Source organism: Lemur catta, chromosome 15 (genome assembly GCF_020740605.2).
Source record: "Lemur catta isolate mLemCat1 chromosome 15, mLemCat1.pri, whole genome shotgun sequence".
Lineage (NCBI taxonomy): Eukaryota > Metazoa > Chordata > Mammalia > Primates > Lemuridae > Lemur > Lemur catta.
The window spans coordinates 17,029,433-17,057,209 of NC_059142.1; the positions used below are offsets into that span (position 1 = coordinate 17,029,433).

At 51.5% G+C, this 27,777-nt stretch overlaps 1 protein-coding gene across 9 annotated transcripts in view; it reads right to left on the bottom strand.

Annotated features, from left to right (window-relative positions):
- The window catches only part of RPH3AL (rabphilin 3A like (without C2 domains)), a 134,649-nt gene that overhangs the window by 81,400 nt on the left and 25,472 nt on the right, over positions 1 to 27,777 (bottom strand). For 3 of the 9 annotated variants that reach the window (XM_045526181.1, XM_045526182.1, XM_045526174.1), the window contains exons 2-4: positions 8,101 to 8,212; positions 4,778 to 4,921; positions 1,971 to 2,100 (exon numbers count right to left, since the gene is read on the bottom strand). In XM_045526181.1, coding sequence (XP_045382137.1) covers positions 1,971 to 2,100; positions 4,778 to 4,921; positions 8,101 to 8,177 — 351 coding nt within the window. In that variant the 5' untranslated portion in view covers positions 8,178 to 8,212. Of the gene's footprint in view, positions 1 to 1,970; positions 2,101 to 4,777; positions 4,922 to 8,100; positions 8,213 to 9,400; positions 9,515 to 12,058; positions 13,324 to 16,675; positions 16,781 to 20,394; positions 20,638 to 21,065; positions 21,252 to 25,582; positions 25,813 to 27,777 lie in introns of those variants that run through there. The other 6 variants (XM_045526180.1, XM_045526179.1, XM_045526176.1 and 3 more) reach the window with 6 other exon arrangements.

The window sequence follows — 27,777 nt, forward strand, 5'->3', positions numbered from 1 at the left end:
GAAGCCTAAAGGGCTCCTCTGTCTCAACGCCCAAGCCAGGACCACGTCCTCAGCCTGCTGCAAAATAAGAACCATCTTCAATGGAAATGTCCCCCAGCCCCGCCCAGTGCTCCAGGGTACCCTGGGGTGAGGGGTGGTGAGAGTGTCTGGAAGAACACTGCCATGCACCCCCACATCCAGCTGGGGTCCTCCCCTGCGACCGCCGCCGTTGCCTAGGAAATGGCTCTCCCAGGAGCAGCTGCATCCATCCTGCAGCAGCCAGGGCCGTGGCAGCCTGCCTCCGTGGCACAGGCCCCGGACTTTCCCAGGGGAAGCAGATAAGGCTCTGCCCTCCTCATGGCCCCGGAAATCTGGAACAGCTACAGCAATTGTGGGGCTGAGAGGCAGAAGGAGATAATGGGCTGGGGGTCCCGTGCTCCAGGCAGAAGTCACAAAACATAACCCCACCCACCCAAGTCCTGGGAGGAAGACATTCCCGAGTCCCCATGCCTGCCACCCACAGGGGCCTCTAGTCCAGGGCCCACGGGGGGGCTTAAGGAGGAGCCAGCACAACTGACAGCCCTGTCATCCCTCCACGGTTCTTGGAACAATTAATCCTCATTCCTCGGCCCAGTTTACCATCTGTGATAGAGCAGGAAAAAAAATGACCATAACTGAAATCCCGGTTTTCTCACTCATTAACTGGGTACATCAACCTCTTTGCACCTTGTTTTTCTCATCCAGCTTTTGAAAACGCCGTTCTGAAAACGCCCTCGTCACCGCTGCCAATGGCCTTAATGTCCCAAGTCCATGTTTACTTCTTTGACTTCTCCATCTTTTATGGTCCTCTCAACCCTTGCCACCCAACCCCTCGTCCTCTCCCCTCTGTTACTTTTTTCCAGAATTTATTACTTCCTGAAGTTATCTTATGTATTTGATCTTTGTTTTTGGTTTTTATTTTTAGTTCCCTCACCCAATGTCATCTCAAGAGAGAAGCTTCCTCCTCTGTCTTCACTATTGTAACTCCAGGCTTAAAACAGCAACTGGCACCTGGAAATTACTTGAGGGTGAGTTCCAACAAAACTAGGGAGAAAACAAAAAAGAGGAAGACGTGGTATCTTGGGAATAGTGTCCCTAACCTAGGGTCAGCAAAGCGAAGTCCCATGATAACAGCTGTGCAGCAACCGGTCTAGGCTGGAGCAGGAATGAGAATCTAGAAGGGCTTCTGCCAGGGGGGGAAAAACAGCCCCCACGTGTTAGAGAGTAAAATCGAGATTATTACTCTTGAGGATTATTACTCTTTGGGTAATAAGAAAAAGAAGGGCAATTAGAAACTACAGGAAAAACCAAAAGTCATACTTAAGTCTTGGACTCAGTATATTACTAAAACAATACGTAGCACAAATTAGTATAAGAAACGGAGAAAATCTATTTGATCTTTCTGCAAAGATCATTCAGCTTTGAGTGACCAGGGATCGAGAGAGCAGACCAACAGAACAGGAAGTGCAATCCTAGCATGCTGCCTGGCTCTGATGAAAGTACTACTTATCTAATAACAACTATTAAATAATACCATCTATTGAGTGCCCATGCGCCTGGCAAGGTTTTAAGAGCTTTGAATTTAATAATATTTAATTCTCATAGCTCTCTGGTGGACACGTTATCGTTATCCCTATTTTACAGATGAGGAAGATGAGGCTTGAGATACTGAACAAGTTTTGTGAGGTCATACAGCTAGTGGAAGAGCAAGATTCACACCCAAGCTGTGAGACCCAGAGGTCCACTCCCCAGAACTGGCCCTAGAAGCTAGGTCTTCTGATTGTCAGGCCCTAGTCTTTCTTGCCAAGAAGCAGAGCAGACCACATGCATGCATGCATGTACGCACACGCATGGATGCACGCATATGCACACTCTCTCCTGGGAGCCGGGGTGCAAAGCCACAAAGCAGCAGAGCTGGTGCAGGCTGGGTAGCCAGAACGGCGGGGCCTTACCTTCCGGCAGTCTTTGCAGAACACAGACGAGCTGCCCAGGAGGCCCAGCACCTCCCCGCAGAGCAGACACTGGGAGAGGCCGTTCCCCATCACGTTCCGCCTCATGGTCTCCAGCCGCTCCACCAGCCGCCTGCAGCACAGGACGCGGAGTCAGAGGGAACGTGCTTCCTGTCCCCAACCCAACCGCCGCTGGGCACAGCTGCCCTGTGTCCCCGACACGATACCACGCCACCTGTGATGTGCCCTCGTGTGGGGTACTGCTCTCTGCCCCGCTCCTTCCCCTGGCTAGCCCCTAATGGTTCATTCACTTGCCCACTACGAACTGAGCGCCTAGGAGGGTGGCCAGACACTGGGGATATTGTAGCAAAGAAGCCAGAGACAGACACAGTCCCTGCTCTCACGGAACTTATGTTCAATAAGGGAAAACAACCATAAACAAGGAACAAGCAGACTGACTGCAGACAGGAGCAGTGCTAGGAGATGAAAATGGTGGGGGCAGGGGCATGTTCGATGGTGACCAGCGAAGGCTCTCGGAGAACACGGGAAGTGAGAGCTGAGGAATGACAAGGACCAAACCGCGGGAAGAGCCGGGGAGCAGCCCAGGCCGGGGGCAACAGCAGGGGCCAGGCCTGGGGCTGAGAAGGGCTCGGCACAGCAGTAAGGCGGCCAGTGAGGCCACCTTCTCAAGAGCCGCAGGGAGACCGGGATAAGGTGTGGCTGGAGAGGCAGGCAAGGGCCAGAACGTGTCGGTTTTGTAGGTCACACAGTAGAATTTAGCTCTTTCTCTAAGATGGACGTGAAACCACTGGAGAGTTTTAAGGAGGGGAGTGATTTGATCCAAGCAACATTTTTAACACTCGCTCTGGCTTCTGTGGGAAGCTGAGATAACAGGGAGCAGAGGGGAGGGAGGAAGCTGGGGGAGGCTGTGGGGGGTCCAGGGAAGGAGGATGGAGACGGGAACAGGCTGTATTTCAGAGGCAGCCTCGATGGATCCAAGGCCGGGGGAGGGGAGAGAAAGATCTAGGATGATGTTGAGGCTTTTGGTTGGCACAACCTGGCAGATGGAGAAGCTCCGGAGGAAAGTAAAAACAGCTCCTCTTGGAAACCTCGAGATGTCAAGTATCCAAAAACCTTCCCCACCCCCCGCCCGAGCCTGGGTTAGGCGACTTTCCTGGGGCCCCAGCCACTCCTCACATTGTGACCTGGTTACACAATGTCTGTGAAATTGTTCTGTTTTGTTGGCCACTAAATTCCTAGTACCCAATGGACACTTGGTGAAAATTCTGGAATGAATGAAGGACAAAGTACAGGCACCTGATCTCTTCTAATCACACAACCCCCAGGAGAAGGATGCTATTTTTCCCATTTTAAAGATGAGAAGATTAAGGCTCTGAGATATGAAGCCCCTTGCCAGGGTCACACAGCTCCCAGGAGGTGGAGCTGGGGTTCCCTCCTCACAGCCCCACGTTTCCCCAAGGAGATGAGGTGCTGCGGGGGCCGAGGGAGAGCAGACTGGGCAACGAGCTGCCTCTACCCACGTGCCCTCGAGCAAGCACGTCTGGTTTCCATAGGGGTCACTGTCCCTCACCCAGGGACCGCAGGGCCTGGGGACAAACCCAGCTTCAGCCCTAGCACGACCCCTTGCCCTTGGGGACCCTCTGCCAGTACAAGCCTGCGTCTCCATGCCTCATACGAACACACAGGACACTCCTCCTCCATCTGATCGATTAACTCCAGGCCCTGCCTTCTGGGTCACTCTGCACCCCCGCCAAGCCCTCACACCCTGGGCCGGACAGGGGAGGGATTCCCTGAGGAGGCACAGGAAAGGCAAAGACAGCAGCCCTGACGCCTGCGGGGCCGCAAACGCTTCCATGGCACAGGGGAGGCCGCCATGGAACAGCCCCCCCAGGTCCCTGTGTGCCCCTCTGGGGGAGCCTGGGTCAGCAGAGAGCCTGGCGGGGCCATCGGGGCGTAGGTCTGTGAGAGGGCAGGGTCCTAGCCAGGCTGGATGAAAAAAATCAAAATATTAATAAAACTAATCTGATATAAACCCTTTTGTACTAAAATGATAACAACATGTCCACATAACTGAGGCACACACGCAGCAAACCGTTAGCACAGCAGGGATCCCTAGAGTGGTACTTTTACTTTCTAAAATTGTATGTTTCTACAATGTCTGATTTTTTTAGAAAAAGATAGAGAAAGGACAAGAAGGCCAGAATCACATTAATTCCTGCCATGCACCACATTTGTGTTTTCCTATTTGTGCTTTTCTGCGTTTTTCAGATTTTCTAGGAAATAGGAATTGCTTTTGTAATTAACCAAACAAAAAAAGGCACACAACAGACGCTGGAAGTGGAGTTGTGGTCGGCTCTGGACGCCGGAGGCCAGAGAGCGCAAGGCAAGCTGCAGAGCGCCTCCTGCTGGAGCCTCTGGGGCGATCTGCGGTTCAGCCTCTGCGTGAATCCCTTCCTCCGTGAACCCCAGCCCACCTCTGTGCACAGCCCACAGTCCCTAAAGCGTTCCCCACCCCCACGTGCGCCCCCACGGCTTGGGGCCCACGTCTCAGCTGCTAGCCCCATCTTACAGAGGGGTACATTGAGGCTCGGAAGGGCTGGGTTTCGGGCTGCACTCTGGGGCATTTAGACACAGAAGCTGGGCAAAGCTTGAGGCAGTGACCCCCGGACCCACTCCCAGAGGTGAAACACAGCTCTGGACCCAGAGGCCTGTGCTGTCGTCCTGCCAACCCTGGGCCTGCGCTGTCGTCCTCCTGAGGTCGCTCCTGCCAGCCCGGGCCCAGCCCTCACCCGATTCTCTGCTGCTCCAAGACGTCCAGCCGCTCCGCCCTCTGGATGACCTGCAGGATGGCCTCCACCTCCGCGGGGCTGAGGCACTGGCTCCGCCTCTGCTTCTCTGTCTGGTAGGTGTGCACAGACCAGCCCGTGTGCAGCCTCGAGAGAGGATAACACAGACGGCATTAAGGCCGCTCTAGCACAAACCCAGGCACCCCTCGCCGTGTCTACAAAGCCCCCTGAGAACAGTCTGTGGACAGCCAGCTGCTGCGTGCTGGGGAAAAGGGCGCAGGCAAAAGACGGGGCAGGCGCAGGCTCCGAGTGCCACTTTGCCATCCGCCCGCTGCTGGGCCTTGGCAAGGACGGGAGCGCCACCCTAGCACCGCAGCAGACAGCCGCTGCCCTCAGCCTGCCTCCTCCCCTGAGCTGGACAGACTCAGGGCTCTCAGGCCCTGAAGAGCAACACCCCCGCCCCACCCCTACCTGCTGGTTTGCTCCATCTGAGCATTTCAGAGACTCAGGTGGTCTGTGATTGGCCAGGACACAGCTGGTGTGGCCCCCTGGGCCAGGAGAAGGGAATTGGAAACGAGGATCCCTATGCTTAGGGGATCTCCACCCCCCTCCAAGCTAGCAGGGAGAAAGGAGGGGCCCCAGGAGAACACAGAAGGGAGGGCACAACCACCAGCCCCAACACCGCCACCTGTCCTGGTGCGTAAGACTCCTGCTGAGCTCGCTCTCGGGCCAGGGCCAGCCCAGGGCACCACAGACATCCTGCTGGGCAGGCCTCCCCATTTTTCAAAGGAAACGAGGTGTGGAGTGCAGCTAGGTAGGTACAGGTAATAGGGTCGGCCAGCGTCCAAAGGCTGGGCTTTGCTGCTGACCCAGAGGCCGGAGCCTTGAGCCGGGGAGTTCACGGCCAGCAGCTGCCAACAGCCCTGCCTGGGAGTATTTCAGGCTCCCCCAGGGCGGCCCCCACACCGGCTTCCCTGCCTCCATCTGATCAGCCACCAAGCCCCAATCACTTATGTCCTCCCATCTGGCCTCCCGCCGGGCCCCCTGCCACCGTCCAGGTCAGGGCCCAGCTCCCACTCATGGCCACAGCTGCCTCTGAGCCGGCAAAGTCCCCTCCACACCGCAAGGGAGGCCGACCTGAGGCTGCTTGACACAGCAGGGAAGGGCCTGCAGTGACAGCCACACCCCTGCACGGCAGCCCCGTCTCTGCTCCCCTGCTCTCACCAAATGCTCTTGGTTCCCTTGTGTTCTAGGCCACGTGCTGTCATCTTAACTTGGGGAGCTTGTCCCTCTCCCTAAACCCTCTTTCACCTGCTCACTCCTACTAAGACTTTTTTAGACATGACCTTCACCAAGAGGATTTTCCTTGATCCCTTCCAAAACAGGTTAAGAATCCATTCTCAGAGTTCCTACAAGACTCGGGCAGATGTCCACCTCTGGACTAAAACACTGTTCTGAGGCAACATGGGACCCTCCATCTACCCCTGCAGAATGTGAGTCCCTGGAGGACCAGGCCCCGCTCTCTCTGGCCCCTGTCTACCCCCCCTCCACCTTCCTCTCAGGCCTTTCACCCCTTGCTCTCTGCACTGACCAGCCACACTGACCTGTCAAGCCCTTGACACGCTATGTCCCTTCTACCTCAGGGCCTTTGCACATGCTGCTGCTTCTGCCTGGAAACTCCTCCCCTGGATTTCCATAAAACATTTATCCCTCCTCTGGGTCTCAACATTTAAGTATCACACTCTTGGGGAAGCTTCTCCTGACCCTTAGACTAGGGTAGCACTTCCCACCCCCCACCTGTTATCACTGTCAGAGCAGCTGCATGTGGGTAATTATTTGCATACTGCTCACCTCTCCCCATCTGTGCTTCAAGACAAAAGACCATGTTGGTCTCATTGGCTGCTGTGCAAGCAGTGCCTGGCACATAGTAGGGTTTAGAAAATGTCTGACGGAAACTAGAGGGCAGCCCCAGGCTGCAGCTGGGGGAGGTCATTTCCCCAGGCTTCCGGAGGGTCCCAAGGGGCACAGCTCCTGGCTCTGCAGCCCTGGGGATTCGCATCACTCTTCTTCATGGAGACTGTGTCAGGCATTACCAAGCAGCACACCCAGGGGAGGAGATAAAAGCATTCGCTCTTCTGAAAGGTGCTGCAACAGCTTTAGGTTGCTGCTGAGCGACACAAGGTCAGGGAGAACTGAAGGGAACACTGTGGGGCCAGGAAGGGTCCTGCCAGGCCCTTGTACAAGAGCGCAGGTGGCATCCCTGCCAGGGAGGACACTTCATCTGCCTGGCAGCAGAGGAGAGGGAGGGAGGGCCCGATCTCATCCCTGGTCACTCTCCCGGCAGGGGCGGGACGGCGAGCTGAGCCATCGTGCCAAAGAGGACAAATTAATTGTAGTGCACAGATTCCTGCAAATCATGCGTGACTCCACAATTCTTGGGCGTTTTGGATTAATTTTTCCATCCCCCTTTGATGTTTCAGCTCTATCCCCTGCAGGCTCATAACATCTAATTGCAAATTTCTTGAATTTGGTCCCATTTGGGACATGCTGGCTCATGTAATTGGCACGGTTTGACAGATGAAGGGGAGCTCTCATCAGATGCCAAGGACCCCTGAGCCCCTCGGAGTGCGGGGAGGGACTGGAGGGCAGGAGAGGCATCTGAGAGGCCCCATCTCCAGCCACAGTGGACAGTGGGGGAAGATGACCTGACTTACCCAGAGCTGAGGGACAACAGGAAAACTCAGACCCCCCAAGGGAACAGACTGGAACCAGGGAACTAGAGACTCTAAGGAGAACATGGAAGAGACCCCAGGACAGCTCGGGGCTGGCAGCGTGCTTCAGCCCAAGGCGTAGCTCTTCACTCATGCAACAAACCTTTGCTCTGTCCTGTCTGGCAGAGCCCAGCACTTGGCTATGAAATGGGCATCTCAAGACCAAGGGCCACCTTTCTTAAGGGGCTCTTGGAATTAAGGCTCAGTGACAGGAGAAAAAGCCAATGAGATGGTCTGGGTCCCTGCAGCCTGCTGGGATAGAAAGAACACAGGTCTGGGAGCCAGGCAGACCCAGGTGTGGGTCCCAGCCCTGCCACTCACACGGGCATGGAGCCCAGCCTCATTTTCCACATCTGGAAAATCGGGGTAAATTCTGCCTGGTGGTTAAATGAGTGAATGGCTGTCGAGTGTCTAGTTCAGGACCTGGGGTGTGGTGTGCATTCGACAGGCACTTCTCTCTAAACATCCCTTCTCTGGGTCCCTGGGAATGAATTTTGCCAAAGAAAGGAGCGAAGCAGGGAGGGCCACTGGAGGGAAGGCCTGGCGGGTACTCACTTGGCTCGCAGGGCCAGCTGCCGATCATTGGGGCAAACCCACTGATCATTCCCGCTGCCGAAGATGGTGTCAGCCATGGCTTGGAGCACCCTGCCAAGGGCGGAAGTCACATCTGAGATGAGGAGAGGGAAAAAGAAAGGGGGTGCGTCACTGGGTGGGGTGCAGATGGCAGACAGGGCTCCTCTGAACCCAGGCATCAAATACTTGATACTTTCAACCTATTTCCATTCATCGTCCCCTGCTGATGTCTGGAATCGCACTGTTAGAATCCCTCCTCCAGCAAAACACTGCCCCTCAAAGCTGCTTCTCAAAAGGCTCATAATTCTGGGAGGGGTGACTGGGTGCATCATGTGGTTAAACAGGAGTGAATGTGACTGGCCGGACATCAAAGGGTTAGAATCAGAAAGAAGAGAAGAGGCACACCCTCGGTAACGTTCCACTCAGCTGGCCAGCCCCGGAGGGCATTTGATCCCCACCTTCCCAGCACAGCTGTACTGAGCACATCTCCAAGCAAGAGGGCCCGGGCCAGGGGCAGATGGCCAGGCAGCCTGGGCAAACCCTACACTGGTCCCAAGCCTGGGAGATCTGAACAGTGCCCCCAGGCACATGGGTTCTGCTCTCAGAGGGCAGGGAATGGCAGCTGCAGCCAGGACTACACCTGGCACAACACCAAGGGGCACTGTCCACAGGGACTGCAATGAGAATAGCACCCCCCAGGAATCCTACAGGGAGGATTCCTGCTCTAGAACCACCTGATGACTTGTGCACAGTCTAGCTTAGCTGGCCTTCTCCTTGCTACCAAAAGGACCAACTCTTTGATCATCTATTAATGAGGTTGCTGCTCACACATTCTGGAGTGTGTGCGTGTGTTGGGGGGGGGCGTGGATAAAAAGGAAGGTGGGGAGAGAGAAAGAAGTTTGAGGGTATCTCTGTCCCAGAGCAAGGATGACAGACTATACTCCCCTGGTCTAACTCAATCTAGACCAGTGGTTTGCAGACTCAGGACCCCTTTACACTCAAAATAAAACATTGAGGTTGGAAATCTGTTTGACACTTCCTCAAAATGTTAAACATATACTTACTATATGTCCCAGAAACTCCACTCTTAGGTATAGACCCAAGAGTACTGAAAATATACGTCCTCACAAAAACCTGCACACAAATGCTCTTAGCAGCATTATTTGTAACACCCAAAAAGTAGAAACAACCAACACGCCCATCAACTGATGAATGGATAAAATGTGTTATATCCTTACAATGGGATATGATTTGGCCACAAAAAGAAATGAAGTACTGATACCTGCGCCATGGCATGGGGAAACCTTGAAGACACTGTGCTGAGTGACAGGAGCCAGACACAAAAGACCACACAGTATGTGACTCCATTTATATGAAACGTCCAGAATAAGCAAATCTATAGAGATAGAAAGTAGACTAGTGGTTGCTAGGAGGTTGGAGAGTGGCTGCTCATGGGTATGGGGTTTCTTTTTGGGGTGATAAAAATGTTCTGGAATTAGATGGTGGTGATGGTTGCACAATTTTGTAAATATACTAAAACCCCTTTAAAAGTGTGAATTTTATGGTATGTGAATTACAACACATTAAGATGATATAAAAAATTCTTGAGGACCCAAAAATATACGGGCTATATCTATTAATATTTGCCATATTAGAAATTAAAACTGAGAAATTTAAAAAAATCATTAAAAATAAACCCCCCACTGCTTCACTTGACTAGAAAAAAAAAGAGAAAAAATAAACCAATTAGATGCTAACATAATTTACACAGTTTATGAAAAAACTATATTTTTAAAGATAAAAGCAATTAGTGGGATGGATGACATTGTTTTACATTTTTACAAATTTATTTAATGTTTGGCTTAACAAAAGACAGCTGGATGTACATATCCAATTTTGCTCAATCTTGTGTGACGTGTTGTTTTGTTAAAGTCCATGAAAGACATCACGGATATGTATGATAGTTGGGAAAGAGGGTATTTTAATAGCCTTTCTAGGTAATTGTGAATGTTTTTCTTTTATACTGTACCCAAACTCAGATGGTAGTTTCTTAAAGATTAGCTCCAATATGGCATCGGAAACCATATCAATGAACTTTTCATACTCTATTTATCTGTGAGGAATGAGACTAAGAGTTTTATTATTCTTATTATGAAAATAGATTTGACTTTGTGAGTCCCCCTGAAGGGTGTTGGGGAGCCCCAGAGATCCCAGGGCCATGCTTCGAGAACTGCTTTTCTAGACCAATGTCACCCATTTCCATGACGACCAGCAGGGGGCAGCATGGGGGCAGCAGCCAACTGACCCACCCGGGGACCAAGCCCAGGATCTTAACTGCACTCACTGGTCTCCATCCCACTGGCACATCCCGGCGCCTGCTCTTCCAGGCTGGACCTGACACTCGACTGTGGGCTGCCCCGGGAAAGAGACCTGGGCAACCCCAGAGCCCAAAGAGCCAGGGCTGGAGACCCCACGGCCAGGCCAGGGCTGGGGAGGCCTGGGGTACCCCAAGTCCCCAAAGGCCCTTCCGACTTAGACTATTGACCAGCTCCCAAATGCGGCCAATGTATAACCCAGGAAAAACAAATACAGGGTTAAAAATGACATGCTCATCAAGTAACTTTATTTTTTTCTATTTATTTATTTTTTTGAGAGAGTCTCACTCTGTTGCCCGGGCTAGAGTGCCGTGGCGTCAGCCTAGCTCACAGCAACCTCACACTCCTGGGCTCAAGCGATCCTCCTGCCTCAGCCTCCCAAGTAGCTGGGACTACAGGCATGCGCCACCATGCCCGGCTAATTTTTTCTATATATTTTTAGTTGTCCAGCTACTTTCCTTCTATTTGTAGTAGAGAGGGGGTCTCACGCTTGTTCAGGATGCTAGGATTACAGGCGTGAGCCGCCCCGCCCGGCCTCATCAAGTAACTTTAAACCCACACCCATTTCCAGCTTTTTGTGCATTCATGGTTTGTTTTGCTTTGTTTTTTTGTTGTTTTTTTTTTTAGGTTCCCCTATCTTGGGAATAGCACAGTCACACCGCTCAGTGTGGGTGTGAAAAGCGTTACTCTGTTCAGAGTAAACATTTAAAGCTTTCCACAGCTCAGTAGTCGTTCTTTTTCTTTTCTTTTTTTAATATTCTGGGAGCTTCAAGAAATGGCCGCGATGGGGATCTTACTAACGGAGAGGCCGTGTCCTGGGTAAACTGCGCGTCCGGGAGCCCAAGGGTTTGGCCTCACAGGCGCCGCTCCCGCCACAGCCTGCAGGGGGCGCCACGGGCCGGGCCACTGCTCCCAGGACTGCAAGCCCTGAGCCTTCCCGCCATCCTGCTGCGGCTGGGCACAGCAAGGTGGCCCCTCTGCCCTGCCAGGCACCCCACAGAGGCAAGGATGCTCCAGGGGTGACCCCAAGGGGAGGAGCAAACCAGGGAGCCTCAGGGTGGGAACTCCTCCATAGGAAGACCCCATCCTCTGCGGGGCTGGGGAGGGGCGATGGGAGGCTGGGAGAAAGAGGGAGCCCTGTGCTCTGATGCTCAAACTTTCACCTTCCTGATGGTGGGGACAGGTTGGGGGGGGACATCCAGGACATGGCAGCAGTGATTAAAGATGTTCCTTGCAGCCCCCAACAAATCACCCCCATGTCAATCTCTAGGGAATGAGCCCCTTTGTCACCTTTGGGTTACTTCCTAGTGGAGCCAGACTTTGGGGATCACTGGTAAGGGAACCCCCAAACTGACATTTATCTGTCCTCTGACGTATCTGGGGTCTATTCCTTTTTTTTTTTTTTTTTTAAACTTTAGCCAAAACAACTCATCAATCTGCATCTACACATAGGCTCTTCTGTTCTTCCTAAATCTAATCATTACTCTTTCTGCTGGACAGATGAGAAAGAGAGAAATTAAGAGACTAAGAAGAGACCACATAGCTACTTATGCTGGCCAACTAACCTGTAGACCAATATTTCTCTTCATCACGTCACCTTCGTCACCTTCTGTGGACGCGTAAGCACAGAGGGAAGGGCTCAGTGGCAGCGAGGAAGATGGAAAGAAAAAGGCCTGTGAAAGTCTGGCTTTTATGCAAACCTAGTAGAAGTCTGGGAACAAATCAATTATCTTCCTGGGCCTCAGTGTCCTTACTGGTATTCAGGGGAGCTGAGACAGACAGGCTGCAGTGGCGGTCCCGTGCAATTCCAACACCTGACTCCAGCCCTGCTGAGTTGCATGAGGGAGGCAAGGATGGCAGCAGGGGACAGGAGATCAGTCCTGGGGTGGGAGGCTGGTGGCCTGAGCCCCTACTCCAGCTTAGTCCACAGGGCAGAAAGGAAGGGGGGGTACAAAAACTACACCCTCTGTGCCCCCACCCCTCTTGCTCCCGGACCTTCAGGGAAGAAGAGTCCACAGAGTCAAATGCCACAGAGAAGTCAAGGGAGATGGAAGGATGTCACCTCCAGGCTGGGGCCCTGGGCACTGGCTGGGCAGGCTCATCACAGATGGCAAGTCTGTGGCTGACCACATCCATGGGATGGCTCTGAGTGAAGGTTAGAAATGAAGACACAGGAGTTCAGGTCCCAGCTCAAGGACTGCTGTCCCCCCTGCCCCCGGCTGTGGCTGGCACCTAAGAAGGTATGGCCGTCCTCTGCCCTCACAGAGCAGCCTCAGGACAGACGGTGGGAAAGGAAGGGCAACTCTCCAAACCTCTTCAGTCTGAGCTGGCGACCAGCTCCCTGACCCGGTGCCAAGCAGGGTCTTACCAGGTGACCCCTGTCCCTGCCCTCCGGCACCCTCTTTGCCAGTGGGCCCTTCTGCCAAACTGTGTGCTCAACACCACCCCACACACACCTGGGCTAGGAGGGGCAGGGAGCTGGCCCACACCCTCTTAAGAACCTGGGTCCTTAAAACATCCAAGGAGCGGTGCCAAGTGCACTAAACGCGGACTGCACCCTTATATAAACAAACGGCGATTTGTTCTGGGCAAAAATTAACCGATGCGGGAACAAAACAGGGGCTTACAGAAGGTGAGTGAAAAAGCAGAGAAGACAACGCCCAGATTCAGGAGGGGAGGATGGAACTGGCCTGGAGGGACGCAGGGGCAGGAGGTTCTGCGTGGGCTCTGGCCACCTCCTAGGGCAACTGGGGAGAAGTGACCCCCAGGACCAGGTGTGTGTGAGGTCCTCCCATCTGGGACAGCTGAGAGGCTAGCGGAGAGGGCTGTGTGCGCACACGTGTGCATGTGCACGTTCAGTGAACACAGCTCAAGGCTGCTGCTGCGGAAGGGAGACCTGTCGTGGGGAGGGTGGGCGTTCTACCTGGGAACCAGCCCAGACACCCTCCGTTCTACCGACATGTTTCCATTTCTTCTTCCCCACCGGACCGTGGGCTCCCTGGGGGAGACGGGGGGCCTGAATCATCCTCCTCTCGCCCTCCCTGGTGCCTAGCACAGGCCTGCTGCAAAACAGGTGCTCAGTGAATATCTATTTAATTTAACCACGTTTCATCAGAGATGGCCTTTCCCAGACAAGGAATAATTCAGAAAACAAACCAGATATGCTCAGAGCAGAGTGGGGCTCTAACCACGCTCTGCGACTTGTTGACTCACAGGCAGTTTGTTCCCCGAGATTCCCCACGGGGTAGTCAGCACAGCAGCTCCATCTGACGGCTGAGCCGACTCCCCGCCGAGGGGCCAGTGCACCCACGGCGGGAAAGCCGACGCCGCCTGGTGCAGCCTCGACCTCCTGGGTGAGACAAGCCGGCGGAGGTTGCACCCAGGCCGGCCTGGCAGGCAGACACTTGTGGGCTCTTTGTAAAACCCTGCTGCACAGGACCCAAGGGGGGACAGGGAACAGGAGCTGCTTGGTGATGATTTCCTGAGAAAGTTCCTACGGGATAGAGGTTCATATGCCCCAGGCAACTTTCTGAGACAGAGCTATAAAAGCAAACACATTCTGACAGCGGGATCCAGTTCTCTCCCTAATGTCAAAAGCTCGTCATCACCCCGGGTGTTAGTCATTGCAGGCAAATGCCACTGTCATAGCAGAGTCATTGCAGGCGAATGCCGCCGTCATAGCAGAGTCATCTCCACTGAGCAATAGTCATTATGCAACCTCATCTGGTCACTTCCTGCGCACTGTAATATATTATATTATAAAGAAAAACACCCTAAACTCACTCAGTCACCCACCCACGACACGTCTGAACATCCTAATGCAGTACCTTCTGATTTTTCCTAGGTATTTATGTACAGATTTTAAATAAAATTGGATTCTTACTACCACATACGGTGTGCTGCTTCCATACCATGTTGTACTTTCCCATATTATTAAAGTTCTTCAAAAGTATGAGTTTTAACTATAACAGTATTCTGGATATAATATATTCTACCATTTTCCCACTCGGGGGCACATAGATTGCTTCCAATTTTGCTCTATTATATTTGACACTAAAATGTATATCCTAGGAGATAAATCTTTGTGACCACCTCTGATCACTCCCTTAGGATAAATTCCAAAGAGGGAAAGGGAGTGCATTTTTAAAATGTATTTTTGACATAACTTTTCAATGGAAACATTCACAGCCACTCAAAGCTGTCAGTGGCCGGCCTCATGCCCACTCTCTACAGAGTGCATCCCAAATTGTCCACCAACAAAATAATAATTTTCAAAACACACACACAAAACAAAGAATAAAACTGTCCACCACAAAAATTCTGCCAGAGGCAGCTGTGTCCCGTTGGCCTAAGTGGATTTTGTATTTTCGAACTCAGAAGTCAAAGAGAGAAGAACTTATCTGTAGCTAGGGCTCCAATTAGTTGGTTTCAATAACACATTCAGGCCTCTAAGAGCTAAAACAAAAGCAAAACCTCTCCTCTTTGCAAACATTTGCATCTGCTTAAAAGGTTTCTACCTCCTTAACAGCCTTTGTGGACTCAGGAGGTGGTAAAGGGAATGTGCCTTTAGAGCCTTGAGCGACAGAGTGTCTGGGCGGGTCACGTGAACCTCTCCAGCTGAATGTTCTCCTCTACACAGGGGCAAAGGGAGGAGGGCCTGCACCCCACTGCAGGGGCACAGTGCGCGTGCAAGGGGAGCACGTTCCAGCAAACACCAGAGAGCAGCACACATAGTTACCAGGCCAGGAAAACTGCAGCTGGACCCCCAACCTTCCAGAACTTACAACAGCTTTAACACAGTGTGAAAGACATTAGCCTCCTGCAGCTACCTCTAACATGTAGCAGACTTGGAAAGAGAGATCTGGAGGGCAAAACCGCCTGCCCTTACAGGAGCGTGACACACACCCACAGGGTCTCTGCCCCGTCTACTGGGCTGGGACAGGGACAAAGGCAACTACCCCAGCAAGGCAGCCCCTGGGGACAAAGGCAACTACCCCAGCAAGGCAGCCCCTGGCCACCCGCCCCTTTTCCCTACAGCTGTTCTCTCTCCCCCCTCTAGACTCTGGCATTTCCACCTCCTTGATTTTATTAATATTTCAGGGACACTTTCACTGATACAGCTGAGCCTACAGGCTCACCAGGGTGTGGCACAAATGAAGTCACTCTGGAGCCCGAGGGTCTGACCACGCTGAGAACAGGCAGCAGACCCGAGCTCCCGAGACCAGTCGATTTGCTTGGCCACAGTCTGCCTTGATGAAGTCACCATTGTGACCCCATGAAGGACTCCCAGAGAAGCACACTCCCAAGACCACAGTCACTCCCAAGTGACTGTGACAAAGGAAGCCCAGACCCAAGGGTACGGGTGCCCAGGACAGACCACCTCTCGCGTGAGAATAGAAGAAATGATACAGGGAGAGCAGCGGGCAAGAGGCAGGTGAATGGAAGGGCTGAAGGGGCCACGGTGTCTAGGAGGGACACCCACGTGCAAAGGTGAGCACAGGTCACCAACAGGCACAGGACCCTGGCTCCTAACAGCCACCCAGAGATCACTCACAAGCATCCTCCACTGAACCACGATGCTTAGAATGAAATGCGTGGCCCAGCCAAGAGAGGCAGAATGGCAGAGTGGCCCGGCCAGTCCACAGATTTAGGAGCAGTCACAAATTGTGGTTGTAAAGCACAGAATTTGAGTGTGCTTGTTATGCAACATTACTATAGTGATAGATAAGGGATACAAATGACATCCCAGCCCTGACCTCAATATCCAGCCAAACCCCTTTCCAAAACTGCTCAGAGGTCGATATTCCACTTGTGGTGGAAAGGCCAAAAGACCAGATGAGGACGGCAAACAGAAGATGCCAGAGGCAAGCAAAACCCCCTCCCTGCCCAGCCAGGTGCCACAGGAAGCGCCCCGAGGAGGGGCTGGGGAGGGCCTGGGGCCTCAGCAGGTGCAGGCTCCGTCCCAAGTGCCGAATCCAAGCTGGCGCCCAGAGAGCCACATCCAGCCTCTATAGGAAGGAAAGCCGCAACCCATTAGTCATGTCGGCCTGGGCGTGGGAGGGGACAGTGGCTGCACATTCGCTACGGCTGACTGTGCCACTCCAAGACAGTGAGCTGACAGGGGAGGAGGTGGGCTTTAAAGGAGGGAGAAGAAGCCGGGACAAATATAAAAGAATACTTGCCACCACGCCGGTGCTTCCCGAGGCCTCAAAGGCACCGTGTGAGAGCTCTCAGTTCTACACCCAGGCATTAATATCCCAGGGAACCCTTAGCAACAGGCCCTGACATCTGCTCTGTTACTATGATACGGGAAACATGATGGTAGCAGCGAGATAAGGTGAGCCCAGACAGCAACATTTCCTGCACCTGCCAAGCTGCGCTGGGAGGATGAAAGATTCAGAGACGGAGCTCAAAGGCCTGTCAGAAACCCAAGGAACCACTCACTCAGAAGCATCTGGGCTGATTATGCGCAAGGCAGGGCGAAGGAGTGGATTTGGGAGATGAGACAGGGGCCCCAGGGAAACAAGCGCCTGACAAACATCCTGAAAACTCCCCCTCCGTCAGGCATCCTGCCAAACGTGGGTCTGGGCTGACTCTCCCATCCCCCTCCCTGCTCCAATTCTCCTCCTCTCTTGCCCAGACTGTGGCAACAGCTTCCTAATTGGCCTTTGGACCTCCTGGGACTCACCCTCACTCCACAGTCAAAAAGGTTGTCCTTACAGCCTAGGTCAGGTCATGTCATTCCCCTGCTCAAAAACCTTCGATGGCTCCCCACTGCCAAAGAAAAATACCCAAGCTGCCTTCAAGGCCGTCCATGGCCTGGCACCAACTAACCTTCCAGTCTCGCCTACTACCTCATCTTTCTGCAAAACTCACCCTCCAGCCACTGGGATACGGATGTGTCGTGGCTGCTCAGCCTTGTCTCCCAGACCCTCTCACCTAGAGGGCCTTTTGTCAGGCTGTCTCCCCACAGAGGCCCTGCACCACCTCCTCTGGGAGTTCTCTAGCCACCCCCCGCTCCCCGCCCCCAGCATTGCACTGACCTGCATCCTAGGGTTTACCTCTGTAAACCCCACGGAGACTGCAGCTCTGGGGGTGCATCTCCCTGTCCCTGCGCTGGCACAGCGCCCAGACAGGGAGGGCGTCCAGTGCACCTCCAGGGAACTAACACTAACCCGCGGCGCACGGAATAGCGCCCGGCCTCCTCGGCCTGGAATGTAAGGCCGGACGGTGCGGCCCCTGCCTCCTTAACCTGCCCCTTCCGTCCTGCCACACTCGCCTGTCCTGCCTGCGGCCCACTCTGCAAAGTGCTTTATACCGACTAAAACCATGGGCAATCCAGCAAGGACTCCAGTTCTCAAGGAATGGCCAACCATGGCACATTCAGGCACAGCTGATGTCATGGTCCATGTCAAGAATGACAAATGACCTGGAAAAAGGTATACAGCCAGATGGAACCCAACGATAGGACACATGGATGGTACAATGTGATGATCATGTACCAAGATGGAAAATGCAGCGTTAACGTGGTAGAGAAGATTTGGGATTATAGAGGAATTATTTCTTTAATTAGCCTGTCCTCACAGCTCCCGCTCAGATTCCTCCCTGTAGATGGGGCTCCCTGAGACCCTCCAGTCTTTTTGTCTGTGCCCTTCGAGGAGCAGCAATCCCAATGGTGACTCGTTCCATGGCACAACTCTGCCTGGTCACAGAGCTAAGCGTTTATCACTGTCCTCAGGACAAGCAACAGCTGAGTCTTATTTCCCAGCCCCCATTCATCAACACACTGCGTGCTGGCAACACACCAGGCAGGTGCCCGGCAGCAGCGCAGCCCCGCTACTCGAGGACTGAGCAGGGGTTGTTTTCCCTTGTACCCCCCACACCCCACCAACGCCTTGCGCGGTGCACGCATAGGAGGTCTCAATGTTGTGGGTCTTTTTTTTTTTTTAACCCAGTTAAGTAAATCCGTGGGAACCCTGACTGGCCTAAAACGCCCATTCCAGCCCTGCCTGCCTCTTTATGGAACTGAACCCGTTTTCTCATGCCTGGGCTGAAATGCTAATGCAAAGCCTCCAACCGAAATGAGATGCGAACTATCCTACGTCTCCCCCTCTCACGTCAAGTGCCAGCCCTCAGATTTTAACAGCCACAGGCTCTGCCTATGTGTCCCCAGAGGTATGGCTTGCTTTTGTCATTTCTGAAAGACCCGAAGCAGGGTAGGCAGAACGCCCAAATCAAGGCAATCACAAAGTGAGAGGCGGCGACAACAGGGAAGCCAGACTGTTCAGGCGGGAGTCGACCTGGGAGCTCACAGGCAGCAGGGAAGCCTCACACGGTGGCTTCCGACCCACAGCTGCGCCCCGCTCCCCACCGGACCTTGCCGTGTTATCTCTGCAACAAACCGCTACAAGCCTGAGTGGCTTAAAACAGTTCTAGAGACCAGAAGTCCAAAGTCAAGGCGTCAGCAGGGCCTCGCTCTCTGAAGGATCTAGGAAGAACCTGCTCCAGGTGCCTTTCTCTTGGCCTCTGGCGTCTGCCACAGTCCCTGGCGTCACCTGCTCACAGCTGCACGACTCCAGCCATCGGTTTCATCTTCACGGGCGCTCTTGTCTGTCTCTCACGGCCATCTCCCTGTGCCTCTTGTCTTCATGTGACTGTCCTCCCTCTGTCTTTTCTTATAAGGACGCTCCTTGCGTTGGGTTAAGAGCCCACCCTACTCCAGTATGACCTCATCTTAAACTGATTACATCTGCAATGACCCTATTTCAGAATAAAGTCACATTCTGAGGTACTGGGACTTAGGACTCCACCATATCCTTATGGGGGACACGATTCGATCCGCAGCACACAGGGTAACAGGACCCAGAGCCCTACCTTGGGGGTGGGGGCACGAGACATGGGGGGCCCTTTGGTCTGTGTGCACAAATGTTTAAGCTGGTCTAAAATGTCCCCCCTGGAGTTTCTGGGGGACTAAGGACCAGGAGAGGGGTTTAGATTCTGGAAGACGGAGATGTCATGGTTGATACAAAAAGAGGATTGGGGAAAACAATCTTCTTTCGGTCATTGCTTATTTTAGGGGTTCTTAACAGGGTATCCATGAATTTGGATGGAAAAAAATTCTATATTTCTATTAACCTGCAACTGAAATTTTCTATTTCATTATGAATGTAGGCAACATACTCACAGTCATATTAGCAGCGTCTGTGCCTGGGTTATCAATAGAATCTCAGATATTCTCACATCACAGGACAGAGTTGCAGATATCTCAAAACATTATTCATGCTCATTACTATTTTAAAATCATAACAGTTATTATTAGACCTACGGCAAGGCTGTTTACTTAATGCTTCAATAAAGCAGCACATAGATTACCATATCACAAGCTGGCTTTTTTAATATTCTGATAACGAGAAGTCAATATGATTGGTTTCCTTTGAATCATGTTTGCATTTAAAACCATTATTTTGAGAAGAGTTCCATGGGCTTCACTGAACTGTCAAAAAAGGGGGTCCATGGCACACACATGCAAAAGTAACAGGAAATGGAATTAGAACTTAGCTCCAGGGTTACCAGAGTGATAGCACATCTTCAGGGTAAGCAGGTGCTTCTGGCCCCCAGGGAACTCTATGCTCAGAAAATGCCCAAGTCCTCCCAGGGGCTGCCAGGCACCGGCCTGGGGCAGGCAGCAAGGGGTGTTAATGTTTGTTTTAATGCCGAAGTACAAGCCTGCTTCCACTCATGTGATTTATGAGGGTCTGCAAAGTCCCAAGCAAGCAGAATTTTTGCAAAGGAAATATGATTTTAGCTCACACCTGAGAGCTCCTTGCTAAAGATGCCCAAGAGAAACCTCTCCATGAAGCAGAGAATCCTCTGGAAAGAAAACAGGCCCACCTCTCCTCACCTGCTTGGTAAAGTCCCAATCCTCAGGTTTAGCTGATGGGGTGGTCCCCCAGGTCCCAGGGAGCAAAGTCCCGCACTGCTGCCTTCCCCAGTGGCTCTGCACAGCCCAGCCCAGCCACCGCTCTCAGATGGCTTTTCCCAGGCCCTGCCAGCCACTTCTCCATCCTTCTTCTGCCCACCTCACCAGGGCCAGAGTTTGCTTAAAGCCGGCAGCCAAGGCAACCCCCAGCTGACCTTGCCTGCTATCTGCGGGCCAGCTGTCCCCTCTCGTTCATGGAAACACAAACAGACGTTTCTCGGTTCTGACTCCAAGGCTAAGCATGCACTTCCTGGGAGCCAGCTGTCCACTTCTCCGCATGCTCCCCGCTCCCCTGGCAGAGGCTCGGACCCCAGATAAGTGGGGATGCCCATCACAGCCACAGGGCGGACTGCCGAGGACTCAGGCAGCAATGAGGGGCACCTGAGAGTCAGGGAGGGGACCACCCAGGACATGGCTCGGTACAGAGCAGATGGGCCAGGGAAAGAGCCCAACAGAACCACTGGCACTCAGCCAGGAGTTTTCAAGGATTTTAAGATGAGTCCCCCAATTTAAAAACGGCCCTGCACCTGCTCAGCCTGACCCTGAGCTACCAATCGGGAAAGGACAGCAGCCACTTTACAGGAGTTGCCTACCTGCCGGGGGCCTGCCACAGGCTGATCAACTGGACTTCGTCACAAGCCCAGAGGGAAGACTCGACCACCACTCCTTCCAGAGAAGAAACCAGAACTCAAGAGGCGCAGCCACTCACTCAAGGCCCCACAGCTGACGCCTGGTGCTCAGTTTGGCCCAGCTGAGCTGGGCTGAGCCAGGTGCTTCCCGTCACCCTCTCTGCCTCACAAGGCGCCCAGGTTCCAGGTGTGGTACCTAGAAAGCAATAGCCAGGGGGTGCTCTCGAGCACCTACCGTGCACCCAGCACTCGGGAGCGTGCCAGGAGTTCCCAGAAACTGATGGTGCAGGCATTGGCCAAATAGGAGTTCTGAGAAGGCTGGGGGTTACCTGGCCTGGAGCAGCCAGGAAGGAGGAGCAGAGGAGCTGGGTGGCACTGGTTCCCAGAGCAGGCAGCAGCTGGGATTAGAGCTGCAAGGCCTGTGGGGGGGGAGTGGGGTGGGGTGGGGTGGGGTGGTCAGCAGCAGGGGCCTCGGCTACCTGCTGTCCCAGCAGAGGCTCACAGAGCAGAGAGGAACAAAGGGGCTGGTGTCTGAGCAGGCCCAGGTCATTTTCAAAGACCACCCTGTTCCCTACCACTCCCACTGCCTGCCCAGGAGACCTCAGTCACCCCACGCTCCTACATGGTCCCCCTGTCTTCAGGCTCTCCCACCCAGACCCAGTCCACCCTGCCCAGACACATTGGAATGAAGCCTAGTGTCCTCTCCTGGGAGCTTGTAGCCCTCCATAGTCTCCACCCTGCCTTGCCAAATTTGTCTCCAGATAAGCGAACACCTGGCATCATCCTCCTGCCCAAGCCCATGTCTCCCCTGCTCCACACACACTGCCCCAGCCTGGAGCAGGTGCTCCCTCATTTTCATAAACACGTCATGTTAACGCCTTCCCAGAACTTCACAGTTTGTGGTGAATGTATCTGATCTCTCCTACTGGACCAAATGTTCCCTGCAAGCGGGACACACCTCATGCCCAGAAGGTACTCAAAACTTGTGGCACTGGAATAGAATTGAGAGTCCAAAAATAAACCCATACCCCAATGGTCAACTGACTTTCTACAACAGTGCCAAGACCATTCAATGGGGAAAGAACAGTCTTTCAACATATGGTGCCAGGACAACTGGATTGTCCCATGCACAAGAATGAAGTTGGACCCTTACACCACACCATTTGCAAAATGTAACTCAAATAGATCAAAAACCTAAATACAACAGCTAAAATTATGACTCTCTTAAAAAAATATAGGGGTAAAGCTTCATGACTTCATATCTGGTAGTGATTTCTTCTATGACACCAAAAGCATAAGCAACAAAAGAAAAAAGAGATAAAAGGACTTTATCATAATTAAAAACTTTGTGCTTCAAAGGACACCATCAAGGCCAGGCGCAGTGGCTCACATCCGTAATCCTAGCACACTGGGAGGCCAAGGTGTGAGGATCGCTTGAGATCAGGAGTTCAAGACCAGCCTGAGCAAGAGTGAGACCCTGTCTCTACTAAAAACATAAAAGTTAGCGAAGCATCATGGTGGGTATCTGTAGTCCCAGACACAGTGGAGGCTGAGGCAAGAGGATCACTTGAGCCCAGGAGTTTGAGGTTGCAGTGAGCTGTGATGAGGCCACTGAACTCTAGCCCAGGCAACAGAGCAAGACCCTGTCTCCAAAAAAAAAGAAAAAAAGGACACTATTCAGAAGGTGAAGACAACCCATTAGTATGGGAGAAAATATTGCAAACCATATATCTGAAAAGGGTCTACTAACCAGAATATATAAATAACTCTTACAACTCAACAACAAAATGACAATTCAATTTAAAAATGGGCAAAGGATTTGAATAGACATTTCTCCAAAGAAGATACATACATGCCCGAAAATCACATGAAAAGATACTCAACATCATTAGTTATCAGTAAAATGCAAATCAAACCACAATGAGATGTCACTTCACATCTGCTTGGATGGCTATAATGAAAAATGTGGGAAATAAGTGTTCTCGAGGATGTGGAGAAATCGGAACCCTCATTCATCCTTAGTGGGAATGTGAAATGGTGCAGCCACTGTGGAAAACAGTTGCAAGTTCCTTAAAAAGTTAAACACAGAATTATCATATGACTCAACAATTCCACTCCTAGGCACATACCCAACAGAGTTGAAAACAGGTATTCAAACAAAAATTTGTACACAAATGTTCATAGCAGCATTATTCACAACAGCCAAAAGGTAGAAACAGCCCAAATGTCCATCAACTGAAAAATGGATAAACAAAACACGTTTATCCACACAACGGAATATTTGGCCATAAAAAGGAATAAAAATAAAATAAAAATAAAAATAAAATCATACTGTTATATGATCCTGCAATTGTACTCCTTGGTATTTAATATGCAAATGAATTTAAAAGTTATGACTACACAAGAACTGGCACAATTACGTTTATAATCGCTTTATTCATAATTGCAAAAACTTTGACACAACCAAGATGTTCTTCAATAGGTTAATAAACAAAATGTAAGGCCAGGCACGGTGGCTCACGCCTGTAATCCTAGTGCTCTGGGAGGCTGAGGCAAGAGGATTGCTTGAGCCCAGGAGTTTGAGGTTGCTGTGAGCTAGCCTTGACTACACAGCACTCTAGCCAGGGCAACAGAATGAGAATTTGAGACTCTGTCTCAAAAAAAAATGTCGTACCAAATGTCCACACAATTAAATATAATTCAGCAATAAAAATGAGCTGGCAAGCCATGAAAAGACATGGAGGAACCTTAAATGCTTATTGCCGAGTGAAGGAAGCCCATCTGAAAGGGCTACATACTGTATGGTTCCAACTACGTATATGACATTCTGGAAGAGGCAAAACGACAGACACAGTAAAAAGATCAGGGACTTGGAGGGAGAGAGGGACCAATGAATAGATGGAGCACAGGGGGTTTTGAGGGCAGGGAAACTATCATTCTCCATGATGCTGTACTGGTGGACACATGTCCTTGTACATTTGCTGAAAACCACAGACGGTGCAACACCAAGAGCGAACCTTAATGTAAACGATGAAGTTTAATTAATAACATATCAGCATTGGCACATCCATTGTAACAAACATGCCACACCACTGCAAGCTGTTAATAATGGAAAATTGGGGAAGGTAAGGAGATACATGGGAACTCTCTGTACTTTCCACTAAATTTTTTCTGTAAACCTAAAACCGCTCCAAAAATGAAAAAAAAAAAAAAAAAAAAAACCCAAAAACCCAGCAAAGCGCTACCAAATGCAATGAAAAAAATTTTTCATCTTTAAATTTTCTTCTCTACAGAGAAAAACAATACCACCCCCATCTTCATCAATGGGAAGGAATCTTGCCGTACCACTAACATTATATTTGTGTAAGGTGTCATACCCTTCAGCAGGCTTTTGTGTCAATTCCCCATTGGATCTCATCATCTCTGTTTGCTAAAGGAGGAATGCGCGTACTGTTCATGCCTTTATTCCCCTAACGTCCACTCCATCCCCACCACGTGGCCCTCCCTGGGGACACAGCTTAGTGCAGAAGACTGAAAGGTCAACAAATACGGGCCCCCGATTCTTTTTCTTCGGCGCAGGTATCACAATTTGAATCTGTGTATTTATTTCTCTGTTTATTTGTTAATCTCGGGAAGGTCCTCAGGGAGAAGGGTCACCTCTGTTTTGCTGGCTCTGAATAGTCAGTGCCGTGTTGCACAGTGCACAGGATGAATCCTGAATGAGTCAGACAGTGGAGCTGATAAACGCTGGGACTCTACAAAGAACAGTGGGAGCAAAGAGAAGACACAGCAGAGATCTCGCTCTGCGATAATCCCAGTGGGCTTCAAAGAGGAGAGTCTGGTGGTGGGGTTAAAGGGGAAAGGAGGGACTCGGCAGGCAGAAGGCAGGCACTCCAGGAAAAGAACTGCCCTCCCAGAAGTGCCAGAAAGGAAAAGGCCTCAGAGGCCATCTCTCTTCTCCAAACTTTAGAGCTGGAAACTAACTCAGACAACTGTGCTCGTTAGACAGGAAGGAAACTGGCCTGGGTAGGTCAGTCACTGCCGGGAGGTCACAGCTCCTGGCCACCAATTTTGGGCAGGGCTGGGAGACAGAGACATACACACATACACCCCCAGCCTGGCTCGGGAGCTATGGAAACAGCAAAGCCCTCCAGATTCCCAAGATTTCACTGAAATAAGGCTAAGGAGAAGGGAAATGAACACAGACCCCTCCCTTCCCTGCTACATACACATCCCGGACATCCAGGGACCAGGAATGCGGCCAGAAATCGTCCACCCAAACTCAAAATGTCTCTAAGGTCAAATGTCCACATTCGATCCCACTATATATTAATTATTTGTAAATTAAAATAATATTTCTTCCCCACCCCTAGCAATACTCTCCCAAAAATGTCTTCCAGGAAAATTGATGTTCAGGATTGTACAAACTCTAGTTTCCTGTGGTAACAGTAGCAGTAGCCAACACTTATACAACACCTTACCTACAGTGTAACTTGTGCAGTCCCTGCCACGACGCTGTTGGATGTTGCCAGCACCCCAATTGTGCAGATGCGCCCCAGCACACTGCAGGGGTGGCCCCGCCCCGCCTGCAGAAGCACGAGGGTGATTTAGCTCTTCCACGTAAACATTCTGTCTGCAGTCTCGATGCTACAGAGAAAGCGACGTGTGAGTCTAGAATCAGACTCCACAGCGAACCGCCTGTGTGATTTGGGCCTTGTTAAAGTTCCCCACACCGTCTCCTCCTCTGTATTACTGCAACAGAGGTAATCAATAATGCCTTCCTCAACAGCTTTCGTCCAAAGTGAGCTGTGATAACAGCGTTAAAATTCCAAACACAGTATCTGGCACATAGTAGGCCCTCGAAGGGAAAAAAATAAAAGAAAACAAAATCTGTGTTTTAAACCAAGCTGGTCTCTGAACTGCTGGAGAATTTCTCCACACTAGAAGGGAGAAATGGGAAAGTTCAAAAAGAAAAAGTGACCCCGAGGACTGCAGGCTCTGCTGATGAACCAAGCCTTGTCCTGGGCAGTCAGCCAAGGCCGCCTGGGCCAAACCATGGGGCAGGAAACCACACGCTTCCTCCTCCTGCAAGAACTCAAAGAGGAGCTTCCTCAGCTGACCCCACCCGCTTCCCAGAGAACACTCCAGAACATTCCATGCTAGGCCAGGAGCCACCAAGAGCAGGCCACTGGGCAGCTCCTCCCACCTCCTCCCAGCCCAGACAGGAAAAGTAGGCCCCTTCCCTTTCCAGGCCTCCACACACAACCTCTGACCTGTACCCCTGCTCACAAAGAGACCAAGGCGTGGCTCGTCTACCTCGTACCTGTCTCCCTCCAACTTCTCTAGGCTACCCACTGAAGCCAGCAGGAGGTGGTCTGGGTGGCGGGATTGGTAGTCCTTGGCTATGGCTCTAGTTTGGCCTCTTGTACTCTCTTTACTGATGCTACTAACTGATGATCTGCCTCCAGTCCTGGTAAGAATCATAAATAAATGGGACTCTACAAGGACAGTAAGCAAACCACTCCCTTCCTCAAGCACCTTCAATGGTTCCCACTGCCTTTTGAATTCAGTCCACAGTCCACACCCTGAGACTGATGGTCCTCCACAATATATTAAATAGTTCAAACCCACCCTCCATTCCCTACAGGACTCATCCATTGCTACCACAATGGATTACACCAAGATTCACACCCACATTTCTGGCCCTGTAAGTCTAGACTCACCCTCCTCTCTCCACCTAGCTGGGTCCTATTCCTCACCCACCCCACCTGACTCTTTCATGAGCCCTTTCCTTTTCTCATCTCTAAACTCCTCCAGCACACTCTTCCCAAACTTCAGACACTCACATGCCACCTGCCATCCCCACACGGCTCCCGTACTATACTTTACTTAATATTTTCCTTTAAATCAACTCACTCTTTTACTTAAATTAATTTTCAAAGGAACCTGTATAGCTCCACCATAGACAGAAAATCATACCATTTACCATAAATAGAGGACAACTAAAAACAAAAACAAAGTTATTTTCTAATACACATGAAAATAGACAATTATTAAAATATTTAAATGCTCATCTGTACACCACATAAAATCCTTTCACACTCTAAGAGACACTGCCTTGACACTGTATTTTTGTCTCCTTTGTGGCCCTTGGGCTCTTCTGGTCCCGTCTCACAGTTATCTGGGGACTTGTCCTGGCTGACCCCAAATGTGAATATCCGGGAGGGGGGGCACAGATCCTACAGCCCCTGTTCCAGTCCTACTGGATAAATAAAAATATTTATTACGGCTGGGCGCAGTGGCTACGCCTGTAATCCTAGCACTCTGGGAGGCCGAGGCGGGAGGATCGCTCGAGGTCAGGAGTTCTAGACCAGCCTGAGCAAGAGCGAGACCCTGTCTCTACTAAAAAAATAGAAAGAAATTATCTGGACAACTAAAAATATATAGAAAAAATTAGCCAGGCATGGTGGCGCGTGCCTGTAGTCCCAGCTACTCGGGAGGCTGAGGCAGGAGGATTGCTTGAGTCCAGGAGTTTGAGGTTGCTGTGAGCTAGGCTGACGCCACGGCACTCTAGCCTGGGCAACAGAGCGGGACTCTGTCTCCAAAAAAAAAAAAATATTCATCACACAGAATGTTCCAATTTGCTCAGATATACGGCCCCCAAGGCCCATCTGCT